The sequence below is a fragment of the Catharus ustulatus genome, chromosome 12 (assembly GCF_009819885.2).
Source record: "Catharus ustulatus isolate bCatUst1 chromosome 12, bCatUst1.pri.v2, whole genome shotgun sequence".
Lineage (NCBI taxonomy): Eukaryota > Metazoa > Chordata > Aves > Passeriformes > Turdidae > Catharus > Catharus ustulatus.
In genome coordinates, this window is record NC_046232.1 from 19,327,899 (window position 1) to 19,344,089 (window position 16,191).

General features: G+C 48.1%; 1 protein-coding gene across 3 annotated transcripts in view; it reads right to left on the minus strand.

Moving 5' to 3' along the window:
* LOC117002114 (immunoglobulin superfamily DCC subclass member 4-like) overlaps positions 1-14,169 on the minus strand; it is an 87,250-nt gene extending 73,081 nt beyond the window's left edge. For all 3 annotated transcript variants that reach the window (XM_033070940.1, XM_033070939.1, XM_033070938.1), the window contains exon 1: positions 14,010-14,169. In XM_033070940.1, the coding sequence (XP_032926831.1) occupies positions 14,010-14,118 (109 nt within the window). In that variant the 5' untranslated portion in view covers positions 14,119-14,169. The remainder of the gene's footprint in view (positions 1-14,009) is intronic.
* Positions 14,170-16,191: the final 2,022 nt, after the last annotated feature.

The window sequence follows — 16,191 nt, forward strand, 5'->3', positions numbered from 1 at the left end:
TTAATTCAACTTCCTCTTCAGATAAAGGATCCTACAAAGTAGGTCTCCAAACGCAGTATGAGTTAAATCACTTTGTGAATATCTTTAAATATCTTTAAAATATGATTATATCCTGTTCAAGAAGTCTTAATAAGCCATATTTTTAGCCCAGGAATAACCTGAAAACCAGCAGAGACACACTGCAGCACTAAAACTATGTCACTGTAAAGCTATTTCATTACAAGCCACAGCTCTCTCTGCACAGATAATTTCTTCCAAGAGCCCAACTAAGCTGTTAGAAAGTTTTCCAGCAGGCACATGTGTAGAGCAGCCAGAAATAAGCCTGACATACCAGGCAAAAGTTGAGAACCAGGAGACAGAAAGGAATAAACACAGGAGATGGGTCCCTTTCAACACACGTGTCTCAGCAGAGGTCACTGCAATGACTGGGAGCTGGAGCAGGGCCAGGGCACCGTGCATGCATCTGTCAGGGATCCCACCCAGGCATCCTCACACACATGGAACTGCAAGGCTGGAGAAAGCAGGAGCTGCAGCTGAGACCACCCAGCCTCTGGGGCCTCACACTCACTACCTGCAGTGACAAAGGGACTGACACAGCCACAGCTGGCACAGGGAGCACAGACCATCCTTCAACAGCCATTTGCATCAGCATCAACATCCAGAGGTGACAGACATGTGGAACACAGAGGTAAGGCAGGAATCTGGCACCCCAACTTGCCCAAGCTTCATGTGAGAAGCAAAGAGCAGATGAGGTGCAAACAGGATCCAGACATGACAGTGGCAGGCACTCCAGGACATTCTGCTCATGTCCAGGGGTTTGAACAGCACCCACAGCAGTTCATTCCCAAAATCCCTGGCTTGAACATTGCCTGGGAGTCCTGCAGGGCTTGTGATCCAGACAGGGCTGAGGAGAGGCACAGACACAGCCCCATCAGCCACAGTTCTGGGGAGAATGCATCACTCTCCCATCCCTGTAAAGAGAAAACAAGCCACAAAGACACCCCAAGCAAGTGCTGGTGGAGTGACACCCTGTCTGACTCAGAAGGACAATGTGAGACTCCAGAGGCTCTCAGGCTCTAGACAGAAACTCTGAATTGCATTTCTGGAAGCTGCACCTTCCCTGATCCTGGAAGGAAGCTGAGGTAAGGGAATATACTCCTTATCCCCTTAACATGAGGAATCTAAAATGGGCTTCTCCTCTGAACCAGCTCCAAAGTTTATCTCAGAATCACCACGTTATCTCCCAGCAGCCCAAACCACTCCTGTTTGTTACAGAATAATAAAGCCATTACTACTGAGCAATCACACTGTTACACTGTTGTTTTACACGGCTATAATTTAACAGTTCCTCACTGTTTGCTTTAGAAAATCTATTCTTGAAAGGTCTATAAAATTATGAACTCCTGCTCCAGTTTGAAAACATAGGCAGGAACAGGGATTTCTGTTTTCTAATAAATCACATACCCCTAGTAGTAAACACCAGCTTATAAGAAACATCTTTTGTTTATTGAAAGTAAATAGCGTGTGGACATTTTAAACAAAAAGAAGGTGGGAGGCGGAGGGGGACAGACAGATTATGTTTTTCACTTTCATTTTGCCTTGTGTCTAAACAAACAGTTCCTAACAGCTTTGTTTTCCAAACCAACTTTCTCCCAGCTGCTATCTGGAACCACAGAAAGGGAAAAGCAATACTCAAGATGCACAAGGATTACTTGACTTTGCACACTCGTTTTACTCAGCAATCAGTGCTCTGGCTGCACAAGCCACAGGGAGGGCTGCCAGGAGTAAGCAGTAGCCTTGGAGAGACTGGTTGGCTTCACAACAGATCAGTACTGGGAGGGTTCACTCAGACCCTCACACCATGCCAGGGAGAACCAGCATTTTGCCAAGTTTTTGTGACAGGTCCCAATTTTGCCACAGGAGCTGATTCGCTGCCTTCCACTGAGCCACAAGGGCACAGAAACTTGGAAGATGACTCAGAACAGCTTAGAGAGGAGGCCAGAGAAAACAGCTCCTACAGACCCCTGTAGCATCTGAAAACAAACTAACCCTGACCCTTTTTAGCCATGGTTTTTACTGCTTCCATAAGGTGCAGGAAGCACAGAGATACTGACCCAAAAAGACACAAGACATTATACCAGGATGGAGCACACTCTAATGTTTCTGAATTTTTCATCATCTTCAAGATCAAAGATATTAATCATCAAAGATCTTTCTCATCCCTCTGCCTTCAACTGATGATCAAGGCACCAAATATTCCCACACTTCTTTTTCTTGCCTTCTTGCTACAGTTTAATGTTACTTAGACCACTTCCACCTCGTAAGTTCCTTGCCCACAAGAGATGTAGCAACACTTCATTAAAGCTGCAGGGTGGGAATAGCTACAGTTAATATTTTCACTCAGGTGATTCCTTATATCCAAGCATAAACACAGCGACATGACTCTAAGAGAGTCTCAGAAATGATGTGCAAATACCTGGCTCTTTCACAGCTCTCACACACCACTGAAACTTGCTATATTTACCCCACCACTTTCTTAACTGCACATCATGCCACAGCTGAACAGCCCCTCCATAGACAATAGTCCAGCCCCTTCTGAGCTGGACTTCCATGAACATCACCCAAAAAAGGCATCTGAAAGGCCTCAGATGGAGAACAGAACGTGATAATTTCTCACTTACACGTCATTCACCCCATCCAGGTCTTGCAGGAAAGCACCTGTTCAGCTGGGAATGTGCAGCAGCCCGAGCCAGCCTGCACTGTGGGAAGCAAACCCTCTGCATGAGCCCTTTTTACGTGGCCTTTTTCTCCCATCCCTGAATAGCTGCCACAACAGCAAAGTCCCCCTGACAGCACATGGATTTTACTGCTACTCACAGTGCAAATGAGATAATTAGGTCAGAAATCTTCAAAAGCCCTGCTACTGCTGTGGGTAATGAGATTCTGCAGTTCACCTCAAAATAAAAATGGAAGGAGAAGGGCAGGTAAAGCCTCCTTCTCTACCAACAGCCTGAAGTCTAGCTGTGAAGCCATCCAGGAAGCAGCTTAGTCCAGTTTCCAACAAGAAGTCCTTCCTAGCAGCTAGGAAGTCAATGCATGAATACAACCCATTAAAAAGAGGAGCATTCATATGGGAAAACCAGGGGCACAACAGATTTGCCAATAAAACACAAGGTACAAGCAGCCAAACTGCCACATTTTATTTAGTGACAGCCCTCTTATCTTGCTGTGTGATGGCTTTCTCCTTGCAAAAACAGACCAGATCACATCTCTGTTCTTACCTGAAGTACTGTCTTCAAAAAAAAAGGGACAAAGAACCCTTCTGCAGGGGTGCCACTTCAGTGACAACTCAAGACACACACACTCCTCAGACTGATCTGAAAGATTTCACAACAAACAAAATCCCCTGGCACGTATTTAGAACTATTCATTGTACAATTCTGTATTTTAAAGTTAAGCAAAGAGCCTCTCTTGTTTGCTCTTGATAGGCTGGGGTTCAAGTCTGGAGCATGTCTTCAGGGCAGGGTGTAAAGTGCCATAATGCAGAACAGCTACAGAATGTCAAAGAACAGCTCTGGTTTCAATCCTACCAAACACACAAGGAAATACTCATATAAACCCTCTCCCTGCTCCTTGTGCTTTCCAGGTCTCTCCAAACAGCCAACCTCTCCTGCAGAGCCCCTGTGGAAGGACCTGGATGTGCAATTTGTCACTCAGAGAGGACAAGAACCAACCCTCCCATGCTGCATCGGAAGAAAATCATCTACTCCCAAGAAGAAAAGTCAGGCTCGTCAAATTCCTGCCAACTCTCCTGCATTTCCCAGGTAATTGCACAAACCATGAATTAATAAGAAATAATGAGCCAGCACACAGGGGAAGAGAAGACAATTCAGAGCAGCAACAAAGAGAACTAATGGAAAAGTACATTTTAATAGCTCAGTGCAGACTGTCACTGCCAGCCTGCATTGCCCAAGAGAGGTGGCACTTCCCCACGAGGACACAAGGACACACACATCACCCACACAGCACAGGGACAAAGCACAAGGTAAAGGTGAGGGGGGCTTAGGGCAGGAGTTAATTCTGCAGAGGACAGACAGCGTGGGAAGTCCTGACAAAGCACCAGCCTGTCCAGGGACGGCCTTGTCACCACCCACCACGTGTCCTTGGGGAAGTCACAGAACCCATCTGAGCCTCATGCCTGGCTGCAGCTGCAGGGTCTGACCCCAGCTCCTCCATGGGTGTGGGCCACCCCTGCTTTATCCAGACCTGCTCTGCTACTTTCTGCTATCACCTAACCCCACAGGTATGTTATCAATGCAGCCAGCCAGCCTTGCTGGGACAATAGCAGATAAAAGGGCAGGTTTGACAGAGAAAATAATAAAATGGGAGATGATACGCTGTGAAGTCAAAGGGGCGCTCCAGCTGGACACGAATGATCTTACCAAGGACTTGACCACTGTGGGATTTTAATCCTCCTGGCTTAACTTCTTACCTAGTCCTGTTTGAAAAGGCAGTATCTGGTTGTGATCTGGAAACTCAGTTATCACTGTAAGAGCAAAGTGACCTCTTACAGCTCAGGGATTGTGCTGGGAAAAACAGCAACATGACAGCCATACCTGTGGCTATGGGATGCATGTGAAAGTGGAGGAAAACAAGGAGCAGGACAAACTTTTGAACTTGGCTAGGACAGAGGGTCAGAATGGGTGGAAATCTGCCCTCCCATTTCCAAACTGAAACTTACATCTATCATAACAACAGGAGGTAAATATATTTCACAATCTATTTAAAAAATGCCTCACACCTACTTGGCTGTTTAACTTTCCAGCATCTAGAGTGCATTTACCCACTGTCAGTGCAAGTTTCTCTTCAGAGCACATAAATCTTTCTGTTTTCCAAAGCTGCAGCCAGCTGAAACCTGACAGTTTGAGGACAAAGCAGTAAAAGGCCCGGGTCTGCTTCCAAATGGTGAAGGACACGCTTTTGCCACACAGTATCCGAGCAGCAGAATTCCTGCCGGGACTGTCACACCACTCTGGGGCCCTCCAGGATCACTGGGGGTCCAGGCTCGGCTGGGATGCTTCTCCCTGACTGCCTCTGGGATTCTGCTTATCTCACCAAAACACATCTAAAAACAACACCTGGACTTCAGCATTGAGATTTCAACAAAAACACCTCAGACTTTTCTCAACAGTGAGGAGAGTTCTACCTCTGACTGCTAGATGAGCGCAATAAACGGTGGCTGCTCTGGACCAAGGAATCCAACCTCATTTACTACTAAAACCAGATTTATTTCCATTAATCTAGACTAATTACTGCTGCTCCTCCTTTAATGAGGTCTGTTGTGCCTCAGCTTGTAACACCAGCACAGGAGAAACCCTCATGTTCATAGCCAGGCAACTTTGGGCCACTCTGAATAGCTCCTTCTCTGCTGTCAGAAACAAATGATGAGAGTGATGTCTCTTCAGAGAGGAGTCTTATTTCAGGGAATGCTGTGTGATCAGGTCAATAACAGCCTTGCAAAAGCTCCTTTATCCAACTTTTACTACTGTTGAGCAGGGATTAACATTAATTGAGCCCAGCCTGTATTAGCCAAGGATTATTTGGTAGTCACCAGCCTGTAATCACTTGCATTTTCCAGCAGAAACCTTTACACCGCTCAGATAACTTGCAAGATAATCCAAGTCACCTTTTTAATGAAATCTGTATAAAAACACACATCTACCTCATTGTCTTCCTCCTTCCAAAACACACAATTAGTTCAGCTTAGAAAATGTTATAAAAACAAGTTCTGTCAAATTTTCAGTCCAACAACTTTCCGGTGAGAAGAAAATACTCCCTATGAGGGCATCATTTTTTTAAACCTCACAGACTTTAAAATACACAAAAAAGTATTCAGGAATTTTCATTTACAGGCCTTCACATACCAAATACCAACTCAGCCTTTCTGTTTATAATCTAAATGGAAGCTACATAGATGTGCCCATCCTGATGCTTCCTCTGGTTTCCTGCATGTGAGCATCTTGCTGCAACACCCAAATCTGCCTCAGCAACAGCTCGGCTGCTCTGCAAAGACACTCTCAGAGCTGAAGGTTTCTTTATTTTTCCCTTGGCTGGCTCTAATCACATCTGGAAAGCTACATCCAGCACTGGTTGTCTGAGCTGAATGGCAGCTCTGCACTGAGCTGGGGGAAACTGGTGCCCTAGGGATCTGCATGGTCCAGATCCAAGAAATCTGGCTCTGAACTGAGCAATAAAAGATTTCCCCAGCTGAGCAAACACCTGACTGCTGAGAAAAGCAAGGCTTACTTGCTAGTTACTACAGAAGGCTGAGATTATGTGGATGGAAAACAGGTGAAAGACTCAAGGACCTGCATTTACTTGGCTCAGTAAAGAGAGGTTATCAGGAAATTTGGTGAGTGTACACATCCTCACAGGAGGCTCTTCATACCAGTACTGTCTTCACACACCTTACAAACCCCACAAAGCTGGGTGAACTCCCACTGAAGGTGCTCATCACTGAGCAAGGATGTCAAACCAGCCTCCCAAGGGGCTGTGATGGACAAGCACCCACAGCAAATGTGAAGTCAGAAGTGGGTGCTGCTTTTTAAGAGATGCTCGTTTTCAAGCACAACCATTAAACCCAGAAACCAAGAATCATCTCAGCTTCCCACAGTACACAAGAAGGCAGCACAATCTACTGCTTGCCTTCACTGGTTTAAAAAACAAAGAATGATCTGACAGCTCAGCCTCGTGCCTGGATGCTGAAGTGTTGCTGAAGCCTTTCACCCCTCACTTAACTCCTCTGCTGCTAAACAGCAAATCCTGGCAGCAGCCACAAGCATGAAGTAAATGGGAAGCTCTTCTCTGCCAGCAGCTGGGAGAAACTTCCATCTCTCCCCACTTTGCATGTAAAGAAAACTCCACAATAGTACTTGTGGTATTGCTGCTCGCCAGATTTTCCACTGACAGACTCTTGAGGAAAGCCTCCAGATAGGAAATCTGCTCCTAAGGACCCTCTCCAAGTGGATGACTTTTGACTTTGGGAACGGATGGTTCATCTTTCTGAGGAACAGTTCCTTTTGTTTTCAGTACAGAGAAAAAGAATACAAAGGAAAAGAGAGAAAAGTTGCATTTACTGTGACCTAGGGAACACAGAGCTAAATAAATTTGATCAATATTTTGATTTCTCTGACAAAAGCCGCAATCAGCACTGACACAAACAACTGGTTAGCAAGCTGGGGGGCAGGAGGGGAAAATCAAACCAGAGTTTCAAGATACTTATCTTTCCATCACAACAATTGCCACCAATGACAGTAATTTACATGGCTAATAGGCAGTATTATGTTTACAAAACCATTCTTGGGAGGGAAAATCTAAACAATTTTTGCCAACCCAGCAAAGGAGCTGGTGTTGGATCAGATCCTGGGTTTCTTTTTCCCCTTTTTATTTTATCTGAGGGTATTTTGCCAAGATGCCTTGCTAAAGTGCCTTCAGAAGTGTCTTTGCAAGCCACCCAGACCCGTGGAGGAAATGATCACCCTCCTGTCACAGCCTGAATTCTCCAACAGCAGGGCTGCCCTGGCCTCAGTGACAAGGGGAAATATCTATCAAGCAGAAAAACAATGAAGCCAAGTATCAACCCCAGCTCCTCCACCCCACCCCACACTCCTTACCTCTCTGCTGAAGATAACCTCCAAGGAGCCCCTTGTCTCCCACACAGGGCAGCTCCCATCCCCAAAGCACAAACTGATGCCCCTGACATCAGCCTGAACACCTGTTAATTCTCTGCCCTCCCCAGTCCTTGGTTTGGTTTTTATTTCCATGAAAAGCTCACTGTCTCTTTGTTACAAGCTCTTCCAAGGCTTTGCCACAGACAGACAGACAGACAGACACACAGGTGGGACTGCCAGGACACAGAAATGGGCTCAAACTGGCTCAGTCCTTCTGGGGCTGTGTAATTAGGAGGACTGTACTCATCATTCCTTTAAAGCAGCACAGATAACCCCAGAAAGGTAAGAGCAGATTTTCAGCTAAAAAAAGATAAAGATTTCCAAAATAATATAAAAGCCTTTTCACATGCACAGAAAGAAAACAATCAGTAAACTCTTGACTAGTTTTAAAATCAGGGGAAATTCCACTTTTGTCTGAAAAATACATGCACCCATTCTGCAGCTGTATCCAACAGCCAGGCAAGAGGCACAGAGAGGACAGTCCTGCCTTAAGTGCAAAATCTGAGGTAATTTTGGAACCTGTAAGCACTGATGATGCTTCTGAAAAAAGATGATTTACCAAAGCCCTGAGTGCATAACCAGTCAGATCTTGCCAAAACTCTCAGTGTATTGACAGGGCATGGGAAATCCATTTCATTAAGTAATGACCTTTTGGTCACACCAATTAACTTGATGGTCTATCGACAGTCAATTCAGAAACGATCAAAGATGCACATTTCCCAGACAAAATGGACTTTATCACATCCCTGCTGCCAGCCTGCCATGTCTTCTGCATCCCAGGTTTGCTCCACCAAGTTCTGCCATCCCAGCACTATTTCAACTGTTTAATTTCCCAAAGTCTTACATTTAACGAGGTGCTAAGCCATCCCAACTCCAAAGGGAACATGGTTCAAAGACCCAAGCTGGAAATGAGACCAGGGAAGTCCACTGGAACAAGGGAAACAGATACAGCAGACTGAGCACAAATGCAATACTTCACATGCTAGATTTTGATTCTCCCACCAATCTGGGCTGAGAGCAAACCTTAGGGATGCTCACATTTCATTAACACACCTTTAATATAAATGACCTGTCCTCAAGAACTCCACGAAAGATCTGGGAAAAAAATTAAAACATAAAAAAACATGAAAAGATAGAATAAACCAGGTTATTCCACAGCTCAGCTGAATTTCATATGGCAATAACAGGCAATTGTGCTTAAACTGCTGATAAAGATTTTTAAATAATTTGAGAACATCTGATACGAAGGTTTCCCTGAAACACAGTAATTGCTTATCAAAACCACCACAAAGTATGTTTATTACCCATGGAGATAAGACACAGCAGCTGCTGGACTTCTCAGATAAAGCAAGCCCATATCACAATAGCAGGATCACATGGATTAGGAGCAGGAGAGGATCTGACTCAGAGACACGAAAGGGCATCAGGGACATGAACAAAAACACGTCCAAGGGAGAAGCTCCGTGCCCTACACACTCACAAAGTGTCCTGACACCTGCAAACAGGGCAGTGTGAGACTCAGATACCTGTTCTGGCTCTCCTATGGAATTTCCCTTCTCAGCAGCTGCAACTCCAGCAGATTTTTACCTTCCTGCAAGGAAACACTGAGCAGCTCTTCCTCTTTCTCAAAGCCTCCATCACTCTCCAGCATCAGGAAATTCAGTGGTGTTTCAAGGATGACTTTAGCATACTAGTGATAGTCAGACAAATTAGAAGCTCTTCAGACTTCCCCCCATGTCTGGTGGAGGGTTTGGCAGCTCTAGAAGGGCTTGTGAAAACACAGCTCATTGCTGCTTTCTGTGAAGGTGGCAGATTCAGTTTTAGCAACTGTGGATCCCCTCACCAACAAGCTGTTAAGCCAGAAAAGCACAAGCAGCACTTGGGAGGTCACTTACTCAAGGGATTTAATAAATGCAAGAAGGGTACTTAGAGTGATGTGTGCTTCATGTTTACAGTGTGTAACAGCATCCTCTGCTCAGTGGGAATGAGTAGGGAAACTGAGGCAGAGACAGTAAGTGACCAACACAAAGACAATGAAAAGAGCCAAAGTCACAGTAGCACCAAACCCTGTGGGTTTGGAAGTGCCTTCCCAAAAAGAGAGGAAAGCAAAACACACCCCAAGCCCTATAACGTGAATGCTGGTGTAATCATAAGTCAAGTTTTACAGAAAAGACTTCAAAAATAAACAAGTGAATACAAGGACTTGAGATTGTGATTTCCTGCAGTTTTGTGTCCTACCCAAACAAGGTTCATGATCTGCTCAAAGCTCTTCCTGCCATTGAGGCACCTCAGGTTCCTCCATGGGTGGGTTTTCCAGTGCCTCTCCTTCAGTCCATACAGAAACTGCATCTCCCTCCTCTACTTGGTCACACATTTTCAAAAAAACTCTGAATTCTGCATGTCCAAACTAGTTATGACTGACCAGCAGTCTGGGAATTGTCGGGAAAAAGAAAAGGGAGATGGACAGACAACTGGATGGGATAATTACACCTCTTCACCTTCAAAAGCCAGCTAGAAATACTACAGGCAAGTAGATCCAGTTCTTCTCCAGAAAGTAACAAAATTGCACCAGAGTTGATTTTGGCCCAACCTGTACTTGGCAAATACTGATAACAAGGATTTACCATATCCCCTCTAGTATTACAGCTGACTATAAAACAAACATTTGCTTCCTACTGATAACAAAATGACTATGATCACTCAGGGCTTGTAAAGGTTAGGGCTTCTCTGTCACCCAAGGCAGACCTGTAACTCCCAGTGTCCATGCAAAAAACACCCTGCATGTAACACTGCCCTCAGTTTTCCCTCAGGTACCCACTCACCTCACACAGAAATACAGATTGGGATGGATTCCAGCAACAAATTACAATCAGATTAAATATTAATTCCCATCTTAATTATATAACCATGACCAGGTTTAATGGCCTTGAAGCCATTTAACCAGGAGAGGAGTGTGTAAATAGTGCAAGTAGCATCTCTTACATTGCAAATGCCCAGACTGGTTCACAAGCACCTGGATTTTTTCCCTGGGAGAACAGCCAGCCTTTAGAAAAGCAGCTCCAAGGGAGGTAAGAATTCAAATCATCTGGCAAAGCAATACGGTATCAGGAGTCACAAACCCGTGGGACAACACAGCACTCTGCCCTCAGGACAGCTGTGCACCAGAGTGAGGAAGATCATACATGAGCTGAATACTTATTGATGGATTTCATCCTCACCTTTGACAGAGAGAAGCATCTCTAATTTGGCTGAAGTGGGCCATGAGGTTGCCAGAGCAGACAAAGTGACTGGTCCAGGATCACAGTGGGCACTCAGGAGAGATCCCTGTATGCCACAGCCCACCCCAGCACTGCACAAACTTGAGATCTGGTGCCCCCAGTGCAGAGACACCTGTGCTGTCCCACAGGAGCTGCCTCCATCTCCAAATCAGGCTGCATGCAGGGAAAATCATATCCCTTAATCTCTGGGGAAAGGCAGATTGCCGAATATTTTCTTTTCCAATTCTCACTTGTGCCACTCTGAAGTGTCTCATGTACCACCAGTCACCCACCCCCACAGGGCCCCCACAGCACAGCAAACCTGCTACAGCTGCCAGGAAGAGTCTGCTGCAAAAGATGGGGATATGCCCAAAAAGGAGCCTGTTCTGCTTCACTTTGGACTTCAAGGCAGTGAGGACACAAAAAATATAAATAAATAAATAAAGGGAAAAGCTAGGGAAAACAGGAGAGACAAAACCAGAACCAAGCCTGAGCAGTTTCTCCTTCAGCTTCACAAACAAGAAGAGAAACAGAGAAATGCCAGCAAAAGCATTCCCCACGCTAGAGCAGCAGTGACAACAGCCCCGAGCTCCGAGAGAACGCTGCCCTGGGAACGGGATGCAGGTGAAGCCCCGGCAGCGCTGTGAGCGCGATGCTCGGCACTGTCAGTGCCCCCCGTTCCTTGGGGTGTAGGGAACATCCCCTCCCTGCACCGCCCGTCCCGGTGACCCCGCAGCGCCACGGCCACAGCAGCCGCGGGCAGGTGACATCCTGCGGCAGGGACACGGATTGCTGACAATGGGAACGCCGACCTGGCCGGCACAGCCCGCTCGGCAGGCAGCGCTGCGGGGTCACGCCGCCAAGGCGAACGCGACGGGAAGGATAAAACAAATCACAGCTCAAGTGAGGTGATGTCGAAAAAGGAAATGTGTTCTATAGCAGGAGAACTCAACCACAAAACCAAACTACACAAAACCAGATGGATTTCAGCTGATCCCTCGGATGGAAAGCTAAGCACACTTCCCATCAACACATCCCCTGTAGAGAGCCCCAAGGAGTGGAACCAGCACAGCCCCCTTGTTGGAGTCGACTGAAAAGAGGCTGTTTAGTGCTTGTTTTTTTTTTCTTAAACCCCTTTCCTGCTACTGCAGGGAAAACAGGCTCAAAGTCAGACAGCAGAAGGCTTTCAAAAACACTGGATCACATCCTCAGCAAGTGTACACTGGCACTGCTTCCATCAATCCAGAGGGGGGAAGGTTTTCCACTCTGCTTCTCTCCCAGGTACTTCGTACTCAGCAAGGCTTGAACTTTGGATCAAAACATATGCGGCTTTGGGATCAAACACAGACTTTCCCAAAACCATTTCAACCCTCTGCCAAATTAATTTCAGACTGAAATAAGTCCATGTTTTTCTTTTCAGAATCAAACCCACCTGTTGGAAAGCACGTCCACACATACCCAGCCACACATCCAAGGACTGTGCTGACACACTCACTGCCTAAGATGTGGCCCATTGTTAGAAAACAAACAGCAAGAATTTTCACTAGCTGCCTAATTGCTTGCAAGAAACACCACGAAGCCACAACAGCAAATGCTTGCAAAGCATCTGAAGTTTTCTTGTTGAAGTGGGTTTGGAAAAACAACATCCACTCCACCACCCCCATTTTTTCTGTGTTTTTTTTTCTTTCTTTTAAAATCATTGTTCTCCATTACAAGCCTTGCGATCCACTTAGCTGTTTGTTCAAACACACAGGAGACACAGCTCCCACTAAGTTCAGCTTACCTGCTCAGCTGCTGGTGGGGTCACAGCCTGTCACCCATCTAGGAAAACCCACACTCACTGGTGACAATGGGCCACTCACATGGCCCTTTATTCCCTTCCACAACAGCTACCATAAAGCTGCACCTATGTTGAATCATAACCTACCCCTAACGGGAGCTCACAGTGTTCTGAGGAAAAAGAAAGAAAAACAACCCTGCAGCCGTCCACGTGCTGTTATTATGCTCTGCTGAACCTGAATGCATCGTAAAAGGAATAAAAATGTACAATGTACAATGACATAGGGATGGCTCCTCCACCACAATACCTTGTTTAGAGGGGATTTTAAAGGAGAGCAAGTCCCCAGCACACGCTCACGTTTTTTGGTGCCGTCCTGCCAGTCTAAACCTTTCCAAACCTTTCTCAGGGATGAGAACAAAACCTTTTGTGGGTTGTGCTCAGACAGAGAAGAAACCCCACACCCCAAGGTCCGACAGTTCAGCCGACCCTCAATGCAAACTCCAATGGCAACCACAGAGAGCCACCAACTCGCCCAGCGGCCGTGTACGTGTGCCCTCGCACGGCACCGTTTGCGTAACCATTGCAAAACTCGAGTGCGAGGAGCGTGGCTATTCCTGGGTCACTTCCTTGACCAACGGCACATCTGCCTGCCCGTGTGTCCCATGCCGGCAGGAGCAGGGAAGGGAGGCGAGGGGTCCCTCCACGGCCTTGCTGGACACCTGGGCCTGCTCTGGGCCACCACAAGCGCTCCATTCCCTGCCACCCTGGCACAGCCACTGACCCTCTGGCAGAAACTCGCCACTGTCGAGGCAGAGGCTGTGGAATGCTGTTGCTGCTGGTTTGCTGTTCCCCCAAATCCATACACTGATGGGAGTTCCTGTGAGGGGTGTCACCCTCAAAGTGTGAGAGTGTCACCCCCAATGTCACCCCCCAAATGATGACCCCAAAGGAAGCTCCATCTAAGCATGGGCCATGAGCACAGCTATTGCCCGAATTGGAAGAAAGAAAGGGATGGGGAGAGGGGGGAATGGCCACGGAGGGACGGGACGGCCACTAAGAGAGAAAGGACGACTGGGGTAAATGGCCACTAAAGGGGAAGGAGGGCTGGTACAGCGGGTGACCGGCCAGGGAGCGCATCCCCGCGGAGCCGCCCGCTGCCCGCGTGAGGGCAGGTGGCACCGCGGCCGCCCGCGGGCTGGGGGGCACCGACCCCTTCCCTCCCTCCTCTCCTTCCTCACCCACCTTGCACGGCCAGGACAGCGAGGGCGGAGAAGCAGAGACAAAGCAGCAGGTCCTCCAGCGCCATGTAAGCCCCGCCGGGCGCCGGGAGCAGGGGCCGCCGCGGCCGCATCTACGAGGGGAGCGCACTCTCCCGCCGCCCCACCGCCATCTTGTGCGAGCGCCCCGGCCCCAGCCCCAGCCCCGCGCTGCCCGCCGGGCCCCGCTGCCGGGGGCGGCCCTGGGCTGCCGCTGCTCCGCCTTTGTCAGCGGCCCGGCCGCCCCTCCGAGGGGCTCCTCCCGCCGCCCGGCAGCGCCCGCACCAACAGGTTGCTGCCAGCCCGCGGCGGGGGGAGCGGCCGCGCTCCCTCAGGGTGGGGGACGGCAGGTGCGGGGCTTCTCCGCCCGCCGGCGGCTCCGCAAGCCACAAACATTTATAACATTTTATGTGGGTTTTTAAGATAATTTTCTCTTCAATCTCTTTAGTATTTTTTTCCCGGTTTTGCCACGGGTGAGCGTGACGGGTGCCGAGCCGCCTTCGGCCGCCGCGCTCCCCTCACGGTGCTGCCGGGGACGCCTCAGCCGGCCCGGGAGTGGCCCTGCTCCCTGAGGGGTGACAGCAGGTGCGGGACTCTTCCGCCCGCCAGCAGCTCCACAAGCCACAAACATTTATAACATTTTATGTGGCTTTTTAAATTAAAATTCCCCCGGGGAAAAATGAGGGTTTTTTCCCCCCGTTTGTCACCGGTGAGCACGGGGAGTTCCCGCGGCCGCGCTCCCCTCACGGCGCTGCCGGGGCCGCCTCCCCGGCCCCGCCGCCCGTCGGGGCTGCCCGAGCTCAGCGCGCCGGCAGCGGAGGCGAACGGGCACCAGTGACCGCATCGCCATGGCTTTGCTGGGGTTCGGTTTCGAGGCACAGCTCCTTCAGGTGTACATGGTTCATTTGTCGTCAAAGCCTAGCCTTGTGCTTCTCAGCCGACTGTAAAAATAAAGCACATAAAATACACGGTGTGGCATGTCTGCACCCCATCGCTGAGGAGAGAGGAAGGACTTATCCACCAGCTGAGCCAAGTAGTGGAAATGAGGCAAGGAGATGAGAGATGGAGTCCAAAGTTGCTGCCTCGCAGTTTGGCTTGGCTGGGTCCCAGACACAAACTCTCACCGTGTGTGTGTAAAGCCGCAGGTGCAGGTTCAGTCCCCAGGGCAAGTGACACCAAGTCCTTCTTTTAACAGTGGTACCTGGCACCAAACGTGAGGGCAGCCGCATCCAGACCAGGTCTGCTTTGCCCTCCAAAAGGATTCAAAGCTGCCCAGCACACAGGCATGTTTTATCACAGCAGTGTGGAATGTGGAGGGGGCTTCAGTTATGCAGAATATGAAAAAAAAACCCTTTTAAATCCAAACCCTCCTATTTATTAGCTTGTATAATGAACTGTAAAAACTTAAATGAAACCAGAAAGGCTGTGTGGTGGGAAGCAGGTTTCCCATGAGTGTGAGTTACGCAATTCTAAGTTCGTACTTGGCACTGCCAGTACAGACAAGCCCTGGCAGGTAGCAGCTCCCTGCTCTGAAGGGATGGGCAGGTGGGCTTTGCCCAGCATCAGGTGGGCACTCACTGTGCACCTTGCAGTAATAAGGCCACAGCATTCCACTGGCCCCATTCCTGCAGCATCTCACTTCCCTATGCAAAGAAGAGTTGGTGCTAATATCCACATCTTCTTCTGCATGGAGGTAAAGATTAACAATATCCACAAACCCTTCTGTCTCTCTGAGTCCTTCCCACCCGCTCCTTTATGTGTGAAATAGTTTAAAGGGTGCTGTCAAATTGCTTTAACTAGACTGTAAAGGAATATCTACTTGTGTCTGCTAGTGGTTTCTTTCAGACACTCCTGCCCGTTTTTCTTCAAATCCCAGACATTTCTCCCTCCCTTTAAGCAAGAAAAAAACTTTACCTTGCAGTCAGGCAAGCCTGGCATTAATATAAAAAAAGGAAAATTGGTCTACAAAACACTGTACGTTCTGGCTAAGAGCACCTGCCTGTGTTAAGGCATTGACTGAGATTCATGTCAGCAGGCCAGGGTTGGACCAGGCTTTGAAAACCCCACATCTAACCAAGCCTTAGCTCTCTACCTGATCTTAGTGTTACTTGATTCTTCTGTGGCACCTCTTTGACTTCCTGCATGTCTGTGGAAACAGGAATGAAACC